Source organism: Neopelma chrysocephalum, unplaced genomic scaffold (assembly GCF_003984885.1).
Source record: "Neopelma chrysocephalum unplaced genomic scaffold, ASM398488v2 Primary Assembly neopelma1_64, whole genome shotgun sequence".
Classification (NCBI taxonomy): Eukaryota; Metazoa; Chordata; class Aves; order Passeriformes; family Pipridae; genus Neopelma; species Neopelma chrysocephalum.
The window spans coordinates 1207290-1221921 of NW_020897721.1; the positions used below are offsets into that span (position 1 = coordinate 1207290).

The 14632-nt window shown below is 38.9% G+C and overlaps 1 protein-coding gene across 2 annotated transcripts in view; it reads left to right on the top strand.

Moving 5' to 3' along the window:
* BEND5 (BEN domain containing 5) overlaps positions 1-14632 on the top strand; it is a 911380-nt gene that overhangs the window by 212560 nt on the left and 684188 nt on the right. For both annotated transcript variants that reach the window (XM_027683052.1, XM_027683053.1), the window contains exon 4: positions 8377-8471. In XM_027683052.1, the coding sequence (XP_027538853.1) occupies positions 8377-8471 (95 nt within the window). The remainder of the gene's footprint in view (positions 1-8376; positions 8472-14632) is intronic.

The window sequence follows — 14632 nt, forward strand, 5'->3', positions numbered from 1 at the left end:
TAGAATGCTCCCACATGAACTCAGTGCCACTTCATGCTCAGTCCTTCACCTTATGCCAGTGCTCATAAACATGGGGGTTTTTTTCTTACCATAGCTCCCTATAACAATAATGTGACTTTTTCTTGGCCCTTTCCCCTTTTTCCAGACTGATCTCATTGTTTTGAGTCCTCCTGTGGGCCCTGCACCACAGATGGGATTTGGGCCAGAAGACATTTTGTTGAGAGCATTATCTTTTTGTACCACCAAGAAGATGTAATTATTATAACCATTTCAAATCCTACAAAAACTTTGCAGCATTTCTTCTCGCTGGATAAATATTTTCTATTAGGAAAAGGAAAATGTAAGTCTTTTCAGCTGCTTCCTCTTGAGAGATGTAAGATATCCGCAAATTTTGCTAACACATTCCAGAACAGCCAGCTGTTACTATCCACCTGCAGCCATAATATTGATTGAAAAGAATATAGAACCTAAACATGGATAGCTTCTGTAATTATGGAGAATGAGTTTAATACATGATGCTACTTCAAATGTCATCTGGCAGTGGCTGTAACGTGGCATGGAATGTATTAGGAAATAATTTAGCTGGTTGAGAAAGTCTCAGTGAAAGACCATGCACTGTTTCTTTATATTACTGATTCCTGAGAATATTATCCATGTATGTGGAGAAAGGCAATGACAAGACCAACAGAGCTCAGGCACCTGTCAGTTTTCAAATAAAAAGTTGCTCACACATTCCTGTAGCTCTGCGATTTCCTGGCAGTGGAACTAAGAGCGGCTCTTTTGCCAAAACCTGCATATATATGAAAAAATAGGATATAGAAAATAAAAGTACCTTTCTTTTCCCCCCCAAGCTGATTAAAGAAAGATGCCTTTGTTATTTTTACAAATATTTTGACCTTTTGCTACAAAGAATGGAAAAAAAAAATTGGCAAGAAGGTTTCAGCTTCAAACCTGTTTGAAATACCTCTGTAGCCTGGTTATATGCCCTGTCAGGACTCGTACTATTTTCTTTTTGATGAATCAACACAATCCAATTTATGTCTTGTGACACATTTGCAATTCTATTGGAGATTTTGGCCCAAGGGAGTGTGGAGCAGGAGTCACTCTAATTATACAACTGTTGGCTTTCCAAAGGGATATTTCTGAGTTTTCAGTTGAAAGTTTCAGATTATTGATGTTCAGATGAAAAGTAAAAACAGAAAGCTGACTTATGTTGGCAAGGGAACAATATTGTTATTCTGTTCAATAACAAATTTGCCAGTTTTCCAAGAAAGATTGAATGGGAAAACTTGGAATGACTCTTGCCCTCACAGTTTTCAAGTCCAACAGGTCACACTCAGAAGCCGGATTAGTGGTCAGTCCGTGGCATGGCATTAAACAGGGAGTAGCAATTCCTCTGTAAATCCTTTGGTAATCTTTCTGCTAGAAGATGTTCTTCTCTACAGTTTTCCCCTGCCCTAGGCCTAAGTGAGGTAACATTGGTGTTGACAGTGAAATTCCAAATGGAATTCCTTACCCAGGTGCTACTCCTCCAGTGAGTCTGTGCTTAAGCGTATTAGTTTGAGGGCAAAGAAAGGACTGCCAGAAAGGACAGATAACCAGGCAAATGCCTCAACTAGGAATTATTTTTAAAAGTATTTTTTGTTATTAACACACAACTACGCCCCATTAACTGAAAAACACTAATACAGCTGATGGGTGCTGGGCCAGCACGAACACCAAGAATCTCTCCAATACAAATACCACGACAAAGTCTAAGCTAATTTTATACTTAGCAAAGCAATATATCAGAGGTCTTACTGTATTAAAATCCTTTGAGTCTCATTTTAATGTTGCTCTTTGTGACATCCTAGGCTTGAGTATTCCTCTCTTTCAAGTAACTAAGTGAAGAGCTGTACCGAGGGAAAAACCCCAGTAACTCAGTCTGGGATGCATTTGCTGCATCAACTTCCTGAAACTTCCTTCTGTTGTAAAGACTCGACAATTTGCAGTTAACAAGACACAGGTGCAGCTGATGAGGAGGCCAGTGGAGCTCTCCATGGTCCCCAGCATCCTCCCTCACTAAGTGAGTTTATGTTCCCCTCCCGAGCACCGGCAGGTTTTGAAAGCTCCTTAGCCGAAGAGAAAAAGGCTAAATGCTATCAATATTAAAAACTTTTCCATTTGAAAGGACAGATTGTTCCTACGAAGGCAAAAAAAGAAATCATGAGTTATTTCAAAATGTTAGCAGTAATGAATGATTTAAATTTGAAAAGGTCAGAAAAACGTGATTTGTAAGTTTTCATTGGGGATTTTGCACAGACCTGGCTGTTCTATTGCTTGTTTTCTTCAGCGTTGATAACAGTTGCAGGTGACACTTTTTTCCTTTCCATTTTGAAGTCCCTCCAGTATAATTTATTTTTGTACAGCTTTGTGTAAGGTGCTTTGTCAGGAAAGATCCTAAAGACCAAATACCAAAATGCAGCATTTTTTTGTGAGCAGGCAGCAGTCCCGTGTTGCCGGTTTCTCACATTTATAAATAGTGTCTCAAAATCTCACAAGTCATAGGGTTGGCTTGAAAATTCGTTTTTCTTTTTTGTTTGTGTTTCTTTCTTTCTTTTATTTTTCTTTCTTTCTTTTCTTCCTTTTTTTTTTCTTCTCTTTTTTGTAATGGAATGCTACTCTGAAGTAGATCTGCCCCTTAAAGGAGTTACTTACATCTGTAACATATATATCTCTATATAAACATACGTAAAAGTACATGTATAAAAGAAAGGCTTTTTAAAAAAAGAAGGAAGGAAGGATAACCATGGTTCTTGACAAAGGCAAGAACCCATCTCACAAAAAGGTGCAGGTTTCAGGAATTCACAAAACACTGTAATATCTGAAGAGTCTGCAGGAGAGGAAATCAAGACATCAAGCAATATAAGCGGAGCAGAGTCCCATGATATCTTGCACCTTTGGATCTTTAATGTTTATTCAGAGCACAAGAGTTCAGACTTAATTTCAACTGAAAGGTCTTAATAATACTACTTAGTGCCCAGTTCTCTTATTTTGGCTGGTTAAATGTAGAAATTGTTCATGCCTGACTTCGAAGAATTGGTCCCCAGGTACTTTGGCAGCTTGTAGTGAAGTTTGTATCATACTTGTAGCATTCAGCATTGTCCACTGAATTGAAATTATTATGCTATTAATGTCAAATGTATTATATAATTGTAAATATTTAATATGTGTATGTTACATCAATATTAAGAACACCCAACACTTCCTACTGCATACCCTGTTTTCAGCTAGTTATAACTTCTCATACTTGTAATGATTTGACACGAAATTTTCCGTGCCAGGTGTCTGCCTCAGGCAGAATTTTGTGGTGTTCTATGGTGTGTTTGTTTTTTTTTCCCCTTCTTTTAATGTCAGCCAAAGCAGCTCAGCTATTTCTGTGAGAAGCCAGCTAGGGAAAACCATGCAAAATAAACCTGGGAGCCTTTTCGAAGGGACCTGGTGCGTCCTTATCCTGGGGGAAGGCACTTAACCTTTGTCAAAGGTGTGACTTTCTTTGGGATACCTGCTTCAGTTGGTAGGTTCAACCTACCAGCAGGTGGGTGAAAAATGAATGTTTTAGAGATTACAATTCACCTTGTGCTCCCACAGACCTGTTGGAATATGATGCTCAATATGACCATCCCCACTCAATGCTTTCAGCTCCAAACCAAACCCACCCAGATGTGTGCTTGGCCACCAAAACAAGAGCAACTCCTTCCAGCCCCAGCCAGGAAACAGCAAACTGCTGGTAGTAAGAAAAAATATGTGATATATTTCAGCCGTCTTTTCCCCTTTATGTTCATGGTTCATCTTTATCCTGCTCGTGTTAAACACACTTAGCACTTAATACCTATTTGTGCTTTTAATTCCTGAAATAGGTTTTCAAAGGACTATTGGGAAAAGTAGATTTAATCAGTAAATTTTAAGGCTAAAGGCAGGACTAAGCTTTTCCTTACTTTTCTCTCTTAATGGTTTTAGCAGCAAGATACCTTCAAATTCAAACTTACTGCACACATTATGGAACTAGGAAATCTTCCTTTTTCTCTTGGTGGGTAGAACATACCTGCCTTGCCTCATGTTCTCCAGCATCTGTCTGGGATCTGGCAGCCCACGCACAGAGCCTGAGACTGCAGCAGTTGCCTTTCCTCATGCTGTGAAGCCACAATCCATCCTGATGCATCCCTCTAGAACATGGTTTTACTTGGTGGTGTCCCAAGAGGCCGTTTTACACCATGCTTCTTCTACCTACCCAGAAGTTGCAGATCAGTTTGTGAGAATAATGCAATATATTTAAGATTTTATTATAACTGAAGCGAAACCACACAATTATGATTTCTGATAATTCAGGTATGAATATTTTCAGTTTGAATATTGCTTCTCTTTCAGTATTCAGAAATGGATATAATTTAGTTTAAGTATTTCATCTTTTAGTGATATTCGTACCCTACAAAATACCCAACAAGCATTTTTATAATAAAAATTTCCACCATTTCTCTCTGTCTTGATACTCCAGAGACCAGAGCAATTTCTAGGGAATTTGTAAGTACATTTAATCCAGGGTTTTTTTCTTAACATTTCCTAAATTCTTAAATACTCATAAACGAGTATCTGAATTATATTACCTATTAAATGACACCCATTGTACCTCTCTATAATTTGTAAAATCATACAGAATAGTGATAATTTTCTTGCAAAAAAGCGGTTTGATGTGCACAGTGTTTATCCGGTCCTTTTTCTCTTTCCAGTGCACAGTCGATATAGATAGAAACGAGACTAAGAATTAGATTTGTTCAGCAAAACTTTGATTGCTGTATCACAACCTTTTTATTACAGCATTCAGCTCCGAGATGTTTGCATACCTTATTGAGCAAGCTGCATATTTTTGCAGCGTGGGTATGCAGCGTGTGTCCTGTAGTCATTACATTTTTGCACACTCCACTGCCTGAGCTGCATGAACTGTTTTAACTATCACCGGGAACACTTGACGGAGTTCAGCTGCTCATTTGAGTGCCTCAGTTTGTGTGCTTTATTACTTCAGTGCTGTGTGTTGATAAAGTTCTGCTCTGTGCCGTTGAATTTTTGGTTCTGCCAGTCTCACTCCGTGCCACGCTGGGAGAATGGCACGCCCTGCTAACTGCTTCCTCCGCGGCGAGCACGGGCGCTTGAAATGTTAGAATCTGCACTGTTTTGTTAAATGAGCTGCATATTTTTGTTTTTATATACATTGCTTACCCAGTTGTGTACATTTGCCCAACTCATTATACAAAATAAGCTTGATTGGAATAAGAACATTCTCTACCAGCTGTCTGCTCTGAGTCAGTACGCAACAAAATTAGCAACTTTCTCTTTCCAACAGTGACATGATTGCATCCAAAGTTTAAGGCAATTGGTTTGGAGATCTTGTTTGTTTCATTCACTCCATGCAAACATCAAGATTAACAAACCAATTTGTTGCAACTTAATTTGTTTTCACAAATATGAACAGAGTTAAGTAACAGAGGAAAATCTGGGCATTCTAATACGGGGAAATGCTTCCATGTAGAGCATGAAATGTATAGAGACCTAAATACCATTCTTGAACTTAGAGCCATATATTGTAAACATGAGATGATGGAAAATAGCTAGAGACCTCCCGAGGTGGATATTTCATCAGATAAGCAGTATCCTAAATACTTAAAATTGCAAACATAACGTTTTGTAAACTAAGTGCATGTTTTCATCCGGAGTCATAAAAATAAGTTCATCTCATGACCATTGGAAAATCTCAAAATATATGAAACCTCATGAGCAGGCAACTGTAGTTTCCTTATTACCTTTGGTGCAAAATTGAATTACCATTTTCGAGAAAGTGTTTTTCTTAACTTGCTAATTTTTCAAGTTAGTTCCAGTCAAAACTACAGGTTATTTTTAGATTTTTTTTTTTTGACTAATTTGTGGAGTTCACACACATTAAAGTTTGTGCTCCCATTTACAGAATCTTCAGCACTACCTTACCTCAAAAAAACTTGCTTAATTTTTCTTGAGTACAGAGCTACTCACTCAGTGCTGTGTAGTTTACCTGGCTCCCTACCTGCCCCACGTATCAGTGTAAATGTGCCTGGTTCCTGTTGTCCATGTCCCACTGCTGACTGCTTGCACTTCAATCTTGTCATTCACTGTTGCCTGAGCAGACTGCCTGGAAAGTCCAGATTGGTTTTTGCAAAGTTTTACAGATGATAGTTTAATTGATCTTATTGTTTCAGTCAAAATTGCCTGATTTTAATCAGTGACTGTTCAGTTTTAAGGCTTCTCATGAACCATTATGTAAGAATGTGAGCATTACAATAGGCTGTTCTAAAAACAAATGTGTGAATATAATTTTTTTAGTGGTCTGTCTTCACTGCTACCTGTGAAAAAGAAGTGTAGAGAGAGATAGAAATTGAATGTATCAATATATCCTGGACTGTTATATAAAAATTACTTTAGTCTTTGTATTTTGGTTTTTCTGTGTACATTAATATTGGGTATCAAGAGAGTATGACAAATGAGGAATACTGCCTTTACCAGCTGAAAAGTCAATGTACTACATGAGATGAGCTACATCCAATTTAGATTTTCTTAACAGAAACAGAATAAGTAACTTTGTGTAAAATGACTTAGAGCAGACAGATGGTAAGGAAGAAGGTTTTGTCTCTGTTTTCTCTTGTCTTTCCCCTGCGTGAATTTCCTTTCATTATCAGTCCATTACCCTTAAAGATCTAAATTTTGCTCTTCCCTTGACCTGGTAGATATCAGCTACAGTTTTCCCAAAGTTTTAGTGTTAGATTTCAGCTACAGTTTTCCCAAAGTTTTAGTGTAAATTAAGATCAGATTTGGAATCTTTTCTTCTCCTCTATCATATTCAAACAATTGATGGCTATGTGCACTTTCTTTGTAGGTATCCTGTACACTATTTACAGAGGAAAATCCTTCCTTTTGCCAAGGGAAGGGAAGACAGATATTCCTGTCTTTAAAAAAAGAAATCAGAAAACTTTTTTTTTTTCTGATGCTGTGTGAAGCCTCAGCAGGTTGAGGGATTGAGTGCACTCTTGGTCTGTTTGCAGATGACACCAAGTCAGGCAGGAGTGTTGATCTGCTGGAGGGCAGGAAGGCTCTGCAGAGGGATCTGGACAGGCTGGATCAATGGGCTGAGGCCAACTGGATGAGGTTCAACAAGGCAAAGTGCTGGGTCACACACTTGGGTCACAACAACCCCCTGCAGGCTGGGAACAGAGTGGCTGGAAAGCTGCCCAGTGGAAAAGGGCCTGGGGGTGCTGGTCAACAGCAGCTAACCACAAGCCAGTGTGTGCCCAGGTGGGCAAGAAGGCCAATGGCATCCTGGCCTGTATGAGAAATGGTGTGGCCAGCAGGACCAGGGCAGGGATTGTCCCCCTGTTCTCAGCACTGGTGAGGCCACACCTCGAATCCTGTATCCAGTTCTGGGCCCCTCACCACAAGAAAGACACTGAGGGGCTGCAGTGAGCCCAGAGAAGGGCAACGGAGCTGGTGAAGGGTCTGGAGCACAAGTGTGATAGGAGCAGCTGAGGGAGCTGGAGGTGTTTAGTCTGGAGAAAAGAAGACTCAGGGCAGACCTTATCAATCTCTAAAGCTACCTGAAAGGAGGTTGTGGCCAGGTGGGGATCAGTCTCTTCTCCTGGGTAGCAAGCTATAGGGCAAGAGGAAATGGCCTGGAGTTGTGCCAGAGGAGGTTTAGGTCAGATATTAGGAAAAGTTTCTTTCCTGAAAAGGTTGTCAAGCATTGGAACAGGCTGCACAGGGAAGAGATTGATTCTCTGAGATTTAAAAGATGTGTAGATGTGGTGCTTAGGGACATGGTTCAGTGGTGGGATTGGCAGTGCTGGCTTAATGGTTGCACTTGATGATCTTCGAGGTCTTTTCCAACCTTAGTGATTCTATGACTCTACCCTGGGATTCTATGGAGCAGTTAGAAGGTTTTCCTGAGGATTGATACCCCATCTCCCAGCTTTCCACCAACCTCTATAATGTTCACTGCAGCAAACTGGACTTGCTTTACTGTTTTCAGATCTGAGCAACCTATTTCTTTATGTGGCTAGGATGCCTACTGAAAATCAACACACTAAATTAAAAACATACATTTCATGTGTATCAATGCAGTGTAAAACAACACAGACAATTTAAATACTTGGAACAGGCAGGATATTGATTATCTTATTGAGAGTAACAATAATTCATAAGACACACATCTATTTCATATATTATCCCTGTATATTCTTATGCAGCTGGTATAGGCAGCACACATAAAAATTCTTTGAGATTTTATACCTGATTTCTTTTCTTTTCCTTTTTTCCCCCCAGAGAGTAATTTTCAATGTTGTCAACTTCAGTAAAACAAAAAGCCTCTATCGAGATGGGATGGCTCCAATGGTGAAATCCACCAGCAGACCAAAATGGTAAGTTATACTCTCCAAGACTTGCTTTGTGAGATAAAAGTGTTGTAGTTGACGCTTGTAGCAAAGCCCCTGTGGCTTGGGTGCACCTTTACATAAGAGTATGAGAAGTTTGATCCTGCAGCATTGTGAGCACAGGTTCTCTTTGGAGCAGATGGATGGTATGAATTCTGGAGGCCCCTTCCAGCCTTGCTGCTATGGTGTGTTGTAGTGCCTGGTTTCAAGTAGTATCACTGAATTGAAGTCCATTCAAGCAAACTGAACAGTCAAGGCTTGGGCCAAACTGTTTTTCAGTGACTGTCCAACGGTGAGGACAGTCCCTGTCACAGTTTTGGCCTGTATCACCTAACAGTCTGCCCCAAAAAGCTTGCAAACAGTTTGGGACACGGACTGGTGGCTGGACTGGTTCTGAAAAGCTGCTTGGAATTGTTCTCCCTGTTTTGGGGTGGTTGGAGTGTGCTGGAGGAATATGAGCTCTGCCATGTGAGTTGGCCTCACATGAGTGAGCAGTGCTTGGTCTAAGACAGAAGGAGGCCAAACAACCTCCTCATAAGCTACCTAATAAATACAAAATGGAAAGGCATGTGCATATTAAACACGTGAATACCCATATAGATGGTACATTTTCTCCAAGCAAATGTAATGAAACATCTCCTGTGAATAATAATATGTAAATCTGGTGAGTCCGAATGCGTGCAAGACTCCCAAGAATTATATGATTTGCCTTTGCCAGGAGACTTGTTTGAATATGGATAGTGAGGTTAGGCCAGAAGTGTACAGTGAGGGATTCTTGTCAGCCTTCACAGCTGCTGCTTTTTATTGGCTAATTAAGAATACATTTAATCAAGCTGGACATTCCCTGAGCCTTACAAATATATCTTTCTTAAATGCTTCAACTGCCACAAAATTTCCACTCACAAGATGTTAACTTTTGGTGGTCATAAGACCGTTGTTATCGTGTGGCTTCCTCTTCATGTGACCAGCAGAATGGATATTTGGCTTTTTGTCTAGATGTTAAGGTCATGTGGACAGAAGAGCTGTCTCTCAGTACAGTTAGTGGATTGAGTCAATTCCAGCTCAATAGGAACATGTAATAACATTGAAAATTAATTAAAAAAATCCATTGCGTTTAGTGTTTTGGTAGCAAAAGTCATGTTAATTGTGTTTACCACTTAACTTCAGAAAAATCTTTTGGGGCATTGCAGGGCCACATTTATCAAGCATACTTTAATCATCTTTCAAAACCTTTTCCTTCTCTCACTGGGGTCTGGTATTTGCAGCTAAGTATATTGTGTTTTAACTTCATCTATAAATCAGATATTGCTTTCATACAAATTTTATGCCTTACTTTGGTTTCAAATTAAAGTGTAAATCTTACAAAACAATGCAAAATGGACTTATTTTTTTAGAATGTATAGGCTCCTCACTATTTTTAAAACAGATTTCTCTTCCATTTCCCCAGAGATCTATTTATTTTTGTGTTTTATATTTTTAGAGGTTGTATTTTGCTCCCATGAAAGCGAGGAATGAATAACATTGCCTGGAGCCAGGCACAGTGTAGGCAGCAGGTGCTGAGCAGCTCCCTTTTAGAGGGCTACTACCATACTTTAATCCTGTTTCAAAAATTCAAGATGTAATTTTTTTTTCTTTAAAAAGATGATTATTCTATTAAGATACATTTTTTTTTTCTAATAGTCTGCATATGAAAACATCTTGCTCTACTTTGAAGGTGCACATTAATTCATACTGTTATCAGGGACCTTAGTGATATTGGGGTCTACTCAGTATAATTTTCTGTCTTGACGTTAATAGGATTCAGGCGTGTGTTTTCCGAGTGGGAAAACATACATATTATTTTTGGATCTGTGAGTTCTATTAGGGCTGTCTTCCATTTGGATTACGCCTTTCACAGTTACCTCTGTATCTGTTTCCATGGCATTCTAGTGAAACCTGTAAACAAAATTTTCTCCTCCTCTGTTTGCTGAAAGAGGATTTGCTGGTCCTTGCAGGTGCTAATGCAGCACACAGGTGGTTGTGGTCCTTGAACACGAGCAGGGCAATATCCAACTGCATCGATTTGATCCCCTCTGATGTTCTGTATATATTAGTCTTCTAAGCAATACTGAATCCTTCAATGCTGCAAAAGTGCTGAGCTTTACACGAGGGTAGGAAGGTGTGGAAGGGAACTATTGAAACTCTCCACCTTATATTGGGATTTATTGTCAGCATGGCAGTTTAGTGGACATGGTGTAATTAAATTAGAGAATGATATATTCATTACAAAAAGCTGAAGAAACACTAAATGTTTTAAAATCAAGTTAAAAAGGATGATTACCAGAAGCCATGGGCTCCAAATAGTCTGTAGCTCAGCCTTCATTTCTGAACTCCTCTGTGCGAAATATTTGAGGAGTTTATTATTGTGCCTGCCTGTGGAGACGTGTTCCATACCTAAATTACCCAGCTTCCTCTGGCCACACTGGGAGATGCAATTCTGTGTCACACATAACTAGTCCACTCCCCTTTTTATGTAATCAAGTTTGAGTTTTAGAGGGATAAAGTGTCCTTTTTGCATTTGAGAGATGTAGGAACATCACTCCTCTTAATACCCAAGCCTGAGTTATGCCCTTTTGATTTATATGAGGAAGTTCCCACTGCATTCAGGTTAGAATTTGACCATATTGCTCACAAACCCCTGCATATCAACAGTAGATTGGCCTCCAGAGACTGAATTTTAATGTTTGTTTTGAATGTGGTTATGCAAACATGGCTCCGAGCTTTGCAACGTTCTGTGAGTTTGATTCTTGACTGTGGAACAAATCGCTGCCAAGTGCTCTTGAAGTAGAGAGTGTGTCAAACAGAGATCAACGTTTTTGACCTGTATTCTCTTGCCCTGTGGGGTAAGATCTTTAAATGCAGACAGCATCAAGGTTCAGCTCAGTGTTACTGATGTAAATGGAGTATATCACTGTCATCAAAGCACTCTGTGTGGACACAGATGTTCTGCTGTTGACATATTCTTCTCTTTTGAAGTAAGGCCAAACGTTTCCAGTAATGAGCTACTGGAAAAGAGGAAGCAGTATGTTGAAGGATGAGGAAAAAAGAGGTTTCATGGTAAAGAAAAAAAAGATTAAAAAAAAAAAAGAAAAAACCCCCTGAAAAATAAATTCTGATTAAAATTATATAGGTTGTCCCCATACATGGTCACAAACACTAAATAGTACAGGGTTGTGTTTGTTGTATCAGTCAAATTTCACTGAGTTGACTCACAGCTCATATATAGAAATACAGCATTGTGTCACACAATGTGATATCAGTTGCTTTCCATAGCAAATTGGACAAGATGAAACTCGAGATTTTATTACAAACCAAGGGAATGGTCCGTGTCTGGTCACTTTAGCACTTTGCTTGCAATTAGCTGGTTGTTCAGATATATTGCACTGAGATTTTAGAGAATTAGTGTTTTTTTTTTAAATCAAAAATTAATATATATAATATATAAAAACTCAGTATCATGGAGACCTGTTCAGATTTGCCTATGTCTGTTTTTTTTCTGTCTTTTTAGTAGAAGTGAAAAATTTGAAGGGAGGTGGATTTGAGGACATTAAATTTTTTTTTTCTACTATAATCTTATTTTTCTTTGTTGCAGTTTCTTAATCATGACTTCACACTAAAAGCTCTGTCTTTGGAAGGTGTCAGTAAAGCCTACCATGTGGCATAGCAGTGGAAGCCCATCCAAGTACCTATACCATGCTATTATATTGACTGCGTGAAGTTTTACAAGTTTCTCAAAGTTAAATAGAAGAGTGAGTTGTTCGAGAGGCAGCAGATTTTCCAAATGATGAAGTGAGCAAATATTCCCTTTGGGCAGAGAACAGCTATAACTCTTGATTATTCAGTGTGAGCATTGCCTCATTGGGGACATTAGTTTTTCAAATTGTGCTAATCTTTTAAAAGTAACAACTGGCCACTCATCACCTTAGGTATTTCAGCAAGATCATGTGCAAAACTCTAATTAGTATTTATAGAACAGCAACTCCTCCCAGTAGAATAGTAGCAGTAGCTGGCAAATATCTGGTTGACACCTGTTAAGTCTTCAGACATCCATTGTATTTTATTCTGCATTTCAAATGAGCAGAGAGCAGTAGGTGAAGTCCCCATAATTAAGGGATAAAGGATAATAAATAACACGGCTCTCGAGTGGATGAACACAAGGTTAAAGGCTGTTCTGCAGTCGCGCTGCTGTGTTTCAGGAAGTGTTTGTTTGTAAGTAATAATGCTAGCTAAAATATTATGGAGCCTTCAGCACAAGAGCGAGGATTTATGTCTAGATTTACATGTGTTTTGTTTATAATGTCAGATTTCAAACTGCTTCTTGGCAAAGCAGCTGCTTTCTTCCCTGTCTTTTATCTCGCTCGGCACTGATGGCTTTTAACTGGATAGCACCCTTCCCCAGCAAGCACTCTGCTACCTCTGTTGCTATAACATCTACTCTTAAATACTCACAACACATTGCTTCTGAAGTGGTTTTTCTTTTTCAGTAAACCTGGAAGTATAGAAAAACTTCTGGGTAATTAATTCAAATTTGAATCTGTATGTATCTTGGTAAATATTGTCGTGATGAGGAATTTTGGTAGACATCAAGAAAAGCAATGTAAGTTTTATGAACAATACTCCCATATGTTCCATTCATCAGAAGGGGACAAGTCTGAGAAAATCTGAATTTTGAGCAGCTAAAATGTGTTGCTTCTTGCCAAGTTTCTTTAACATTTGTGTCTACAATGCAGTGTTACAATCACTACCATGTCTACCAGGCTGCATTATACATTCAGAGACTTTCAGCAGCATTTTTAGTATGTATTTATATATCTTTAGCCATAAGATAAGCTGTTTGTGAAATGAGCTGTCATTTGTGGTGAAACAGTTTGAGAATAAAGCACTAAATATATATATAGTTTGCTAATCTGAAAGACTATAATTTCTTACTATGAAATGTGTAGTGAGCTAGGGTTGGTGATAACATCACCTGAATTCAGGTAAAGAAGATGAACAAGCTGTTATCATTACTTGATTCCTTCCTTGGCCTATTTTAAAACTTTGGCTACTTTCTGAAGTTTGTTCCTTTGCCAGTTTTATAATGTAATGTGTGCTTGCTCTTGCTTTCCTAAGGGATGTGTGAGAATGCTTTTGGAGGTTCAGAAATGTGTCCCATGGCAGAGGTGTGTGTTGGTGCAGCCTTTGCCAGGCTCCTCCCTCATCCCAGCACAGCTCTGCACAGGAGCACCAGGCTGGCAGCTGGCCCAGGTTAAAACTAAACTTTCAAGGAAGAACAAGAGGACTAAGTCTTGGTCTGGGTAATCACAGAGATCCAAAATCAGCTTTATAAGTCCTACTGGAGGTTAAGGGAGGTGGGAATCAGTGGCTGAAGCAGGGCAAGGGCATGGGGATAGCAGCTGCCAAGAAAATGCCTAGAGGATTTTCTGTGGAACCACAGCCTCCATTTCAATAACTTGTAGCGTTTTATTTGGAGAAAATAGGGAGAAAGACGTTGCAGTGTCGACCTTTTGAAATCCCCCATTGAGTGAAAAGCAGGAGTAGTTTTGTTTTGGTCTTAGTGTAGCTCTTTAGAAGAAAATAAGATCTTTTTAGACAGTTTTGAGGTTGGCGTGTATTTTAAAGTGAAATAACTGCCTCTGAAGTCAATCCCTGGGTAAATTAATGTTTGTGTGAATCTTGTGAAATAACAAAAGACACAGATCTAACCACTCTACAAACCTATAAAAGGAACACATTCCCTTTCCCTTTCCCAGTCCAGCAAAGGTAGATATTCTTTGGAATATAGAGTAGGTTACATATTACTGTTATCAATATCAGCTTTTGTGGAAACAGACAAGAGGTTATATTCTGCTAAAACAAAGTATGAGTCAGATTCCAAAACTAATGTGCTTATTATGTGGACTAAATGGGATTTGTGGCAAGAAAGTAAGTTACATTTTATTGGAGGGATACTTCAGTGAAAATTCAAGATGCGTGGAATTATGTTGGATAAAATTAATAACAAGGAAATTAAATTAATATAAAAGAAGGCAAATGAATTTTAGGATTCAAAAATAATGAAGAAGCTCCAAAAGACTGCTAAGCCATCATTAAAAAACCCTAGCTGTTTT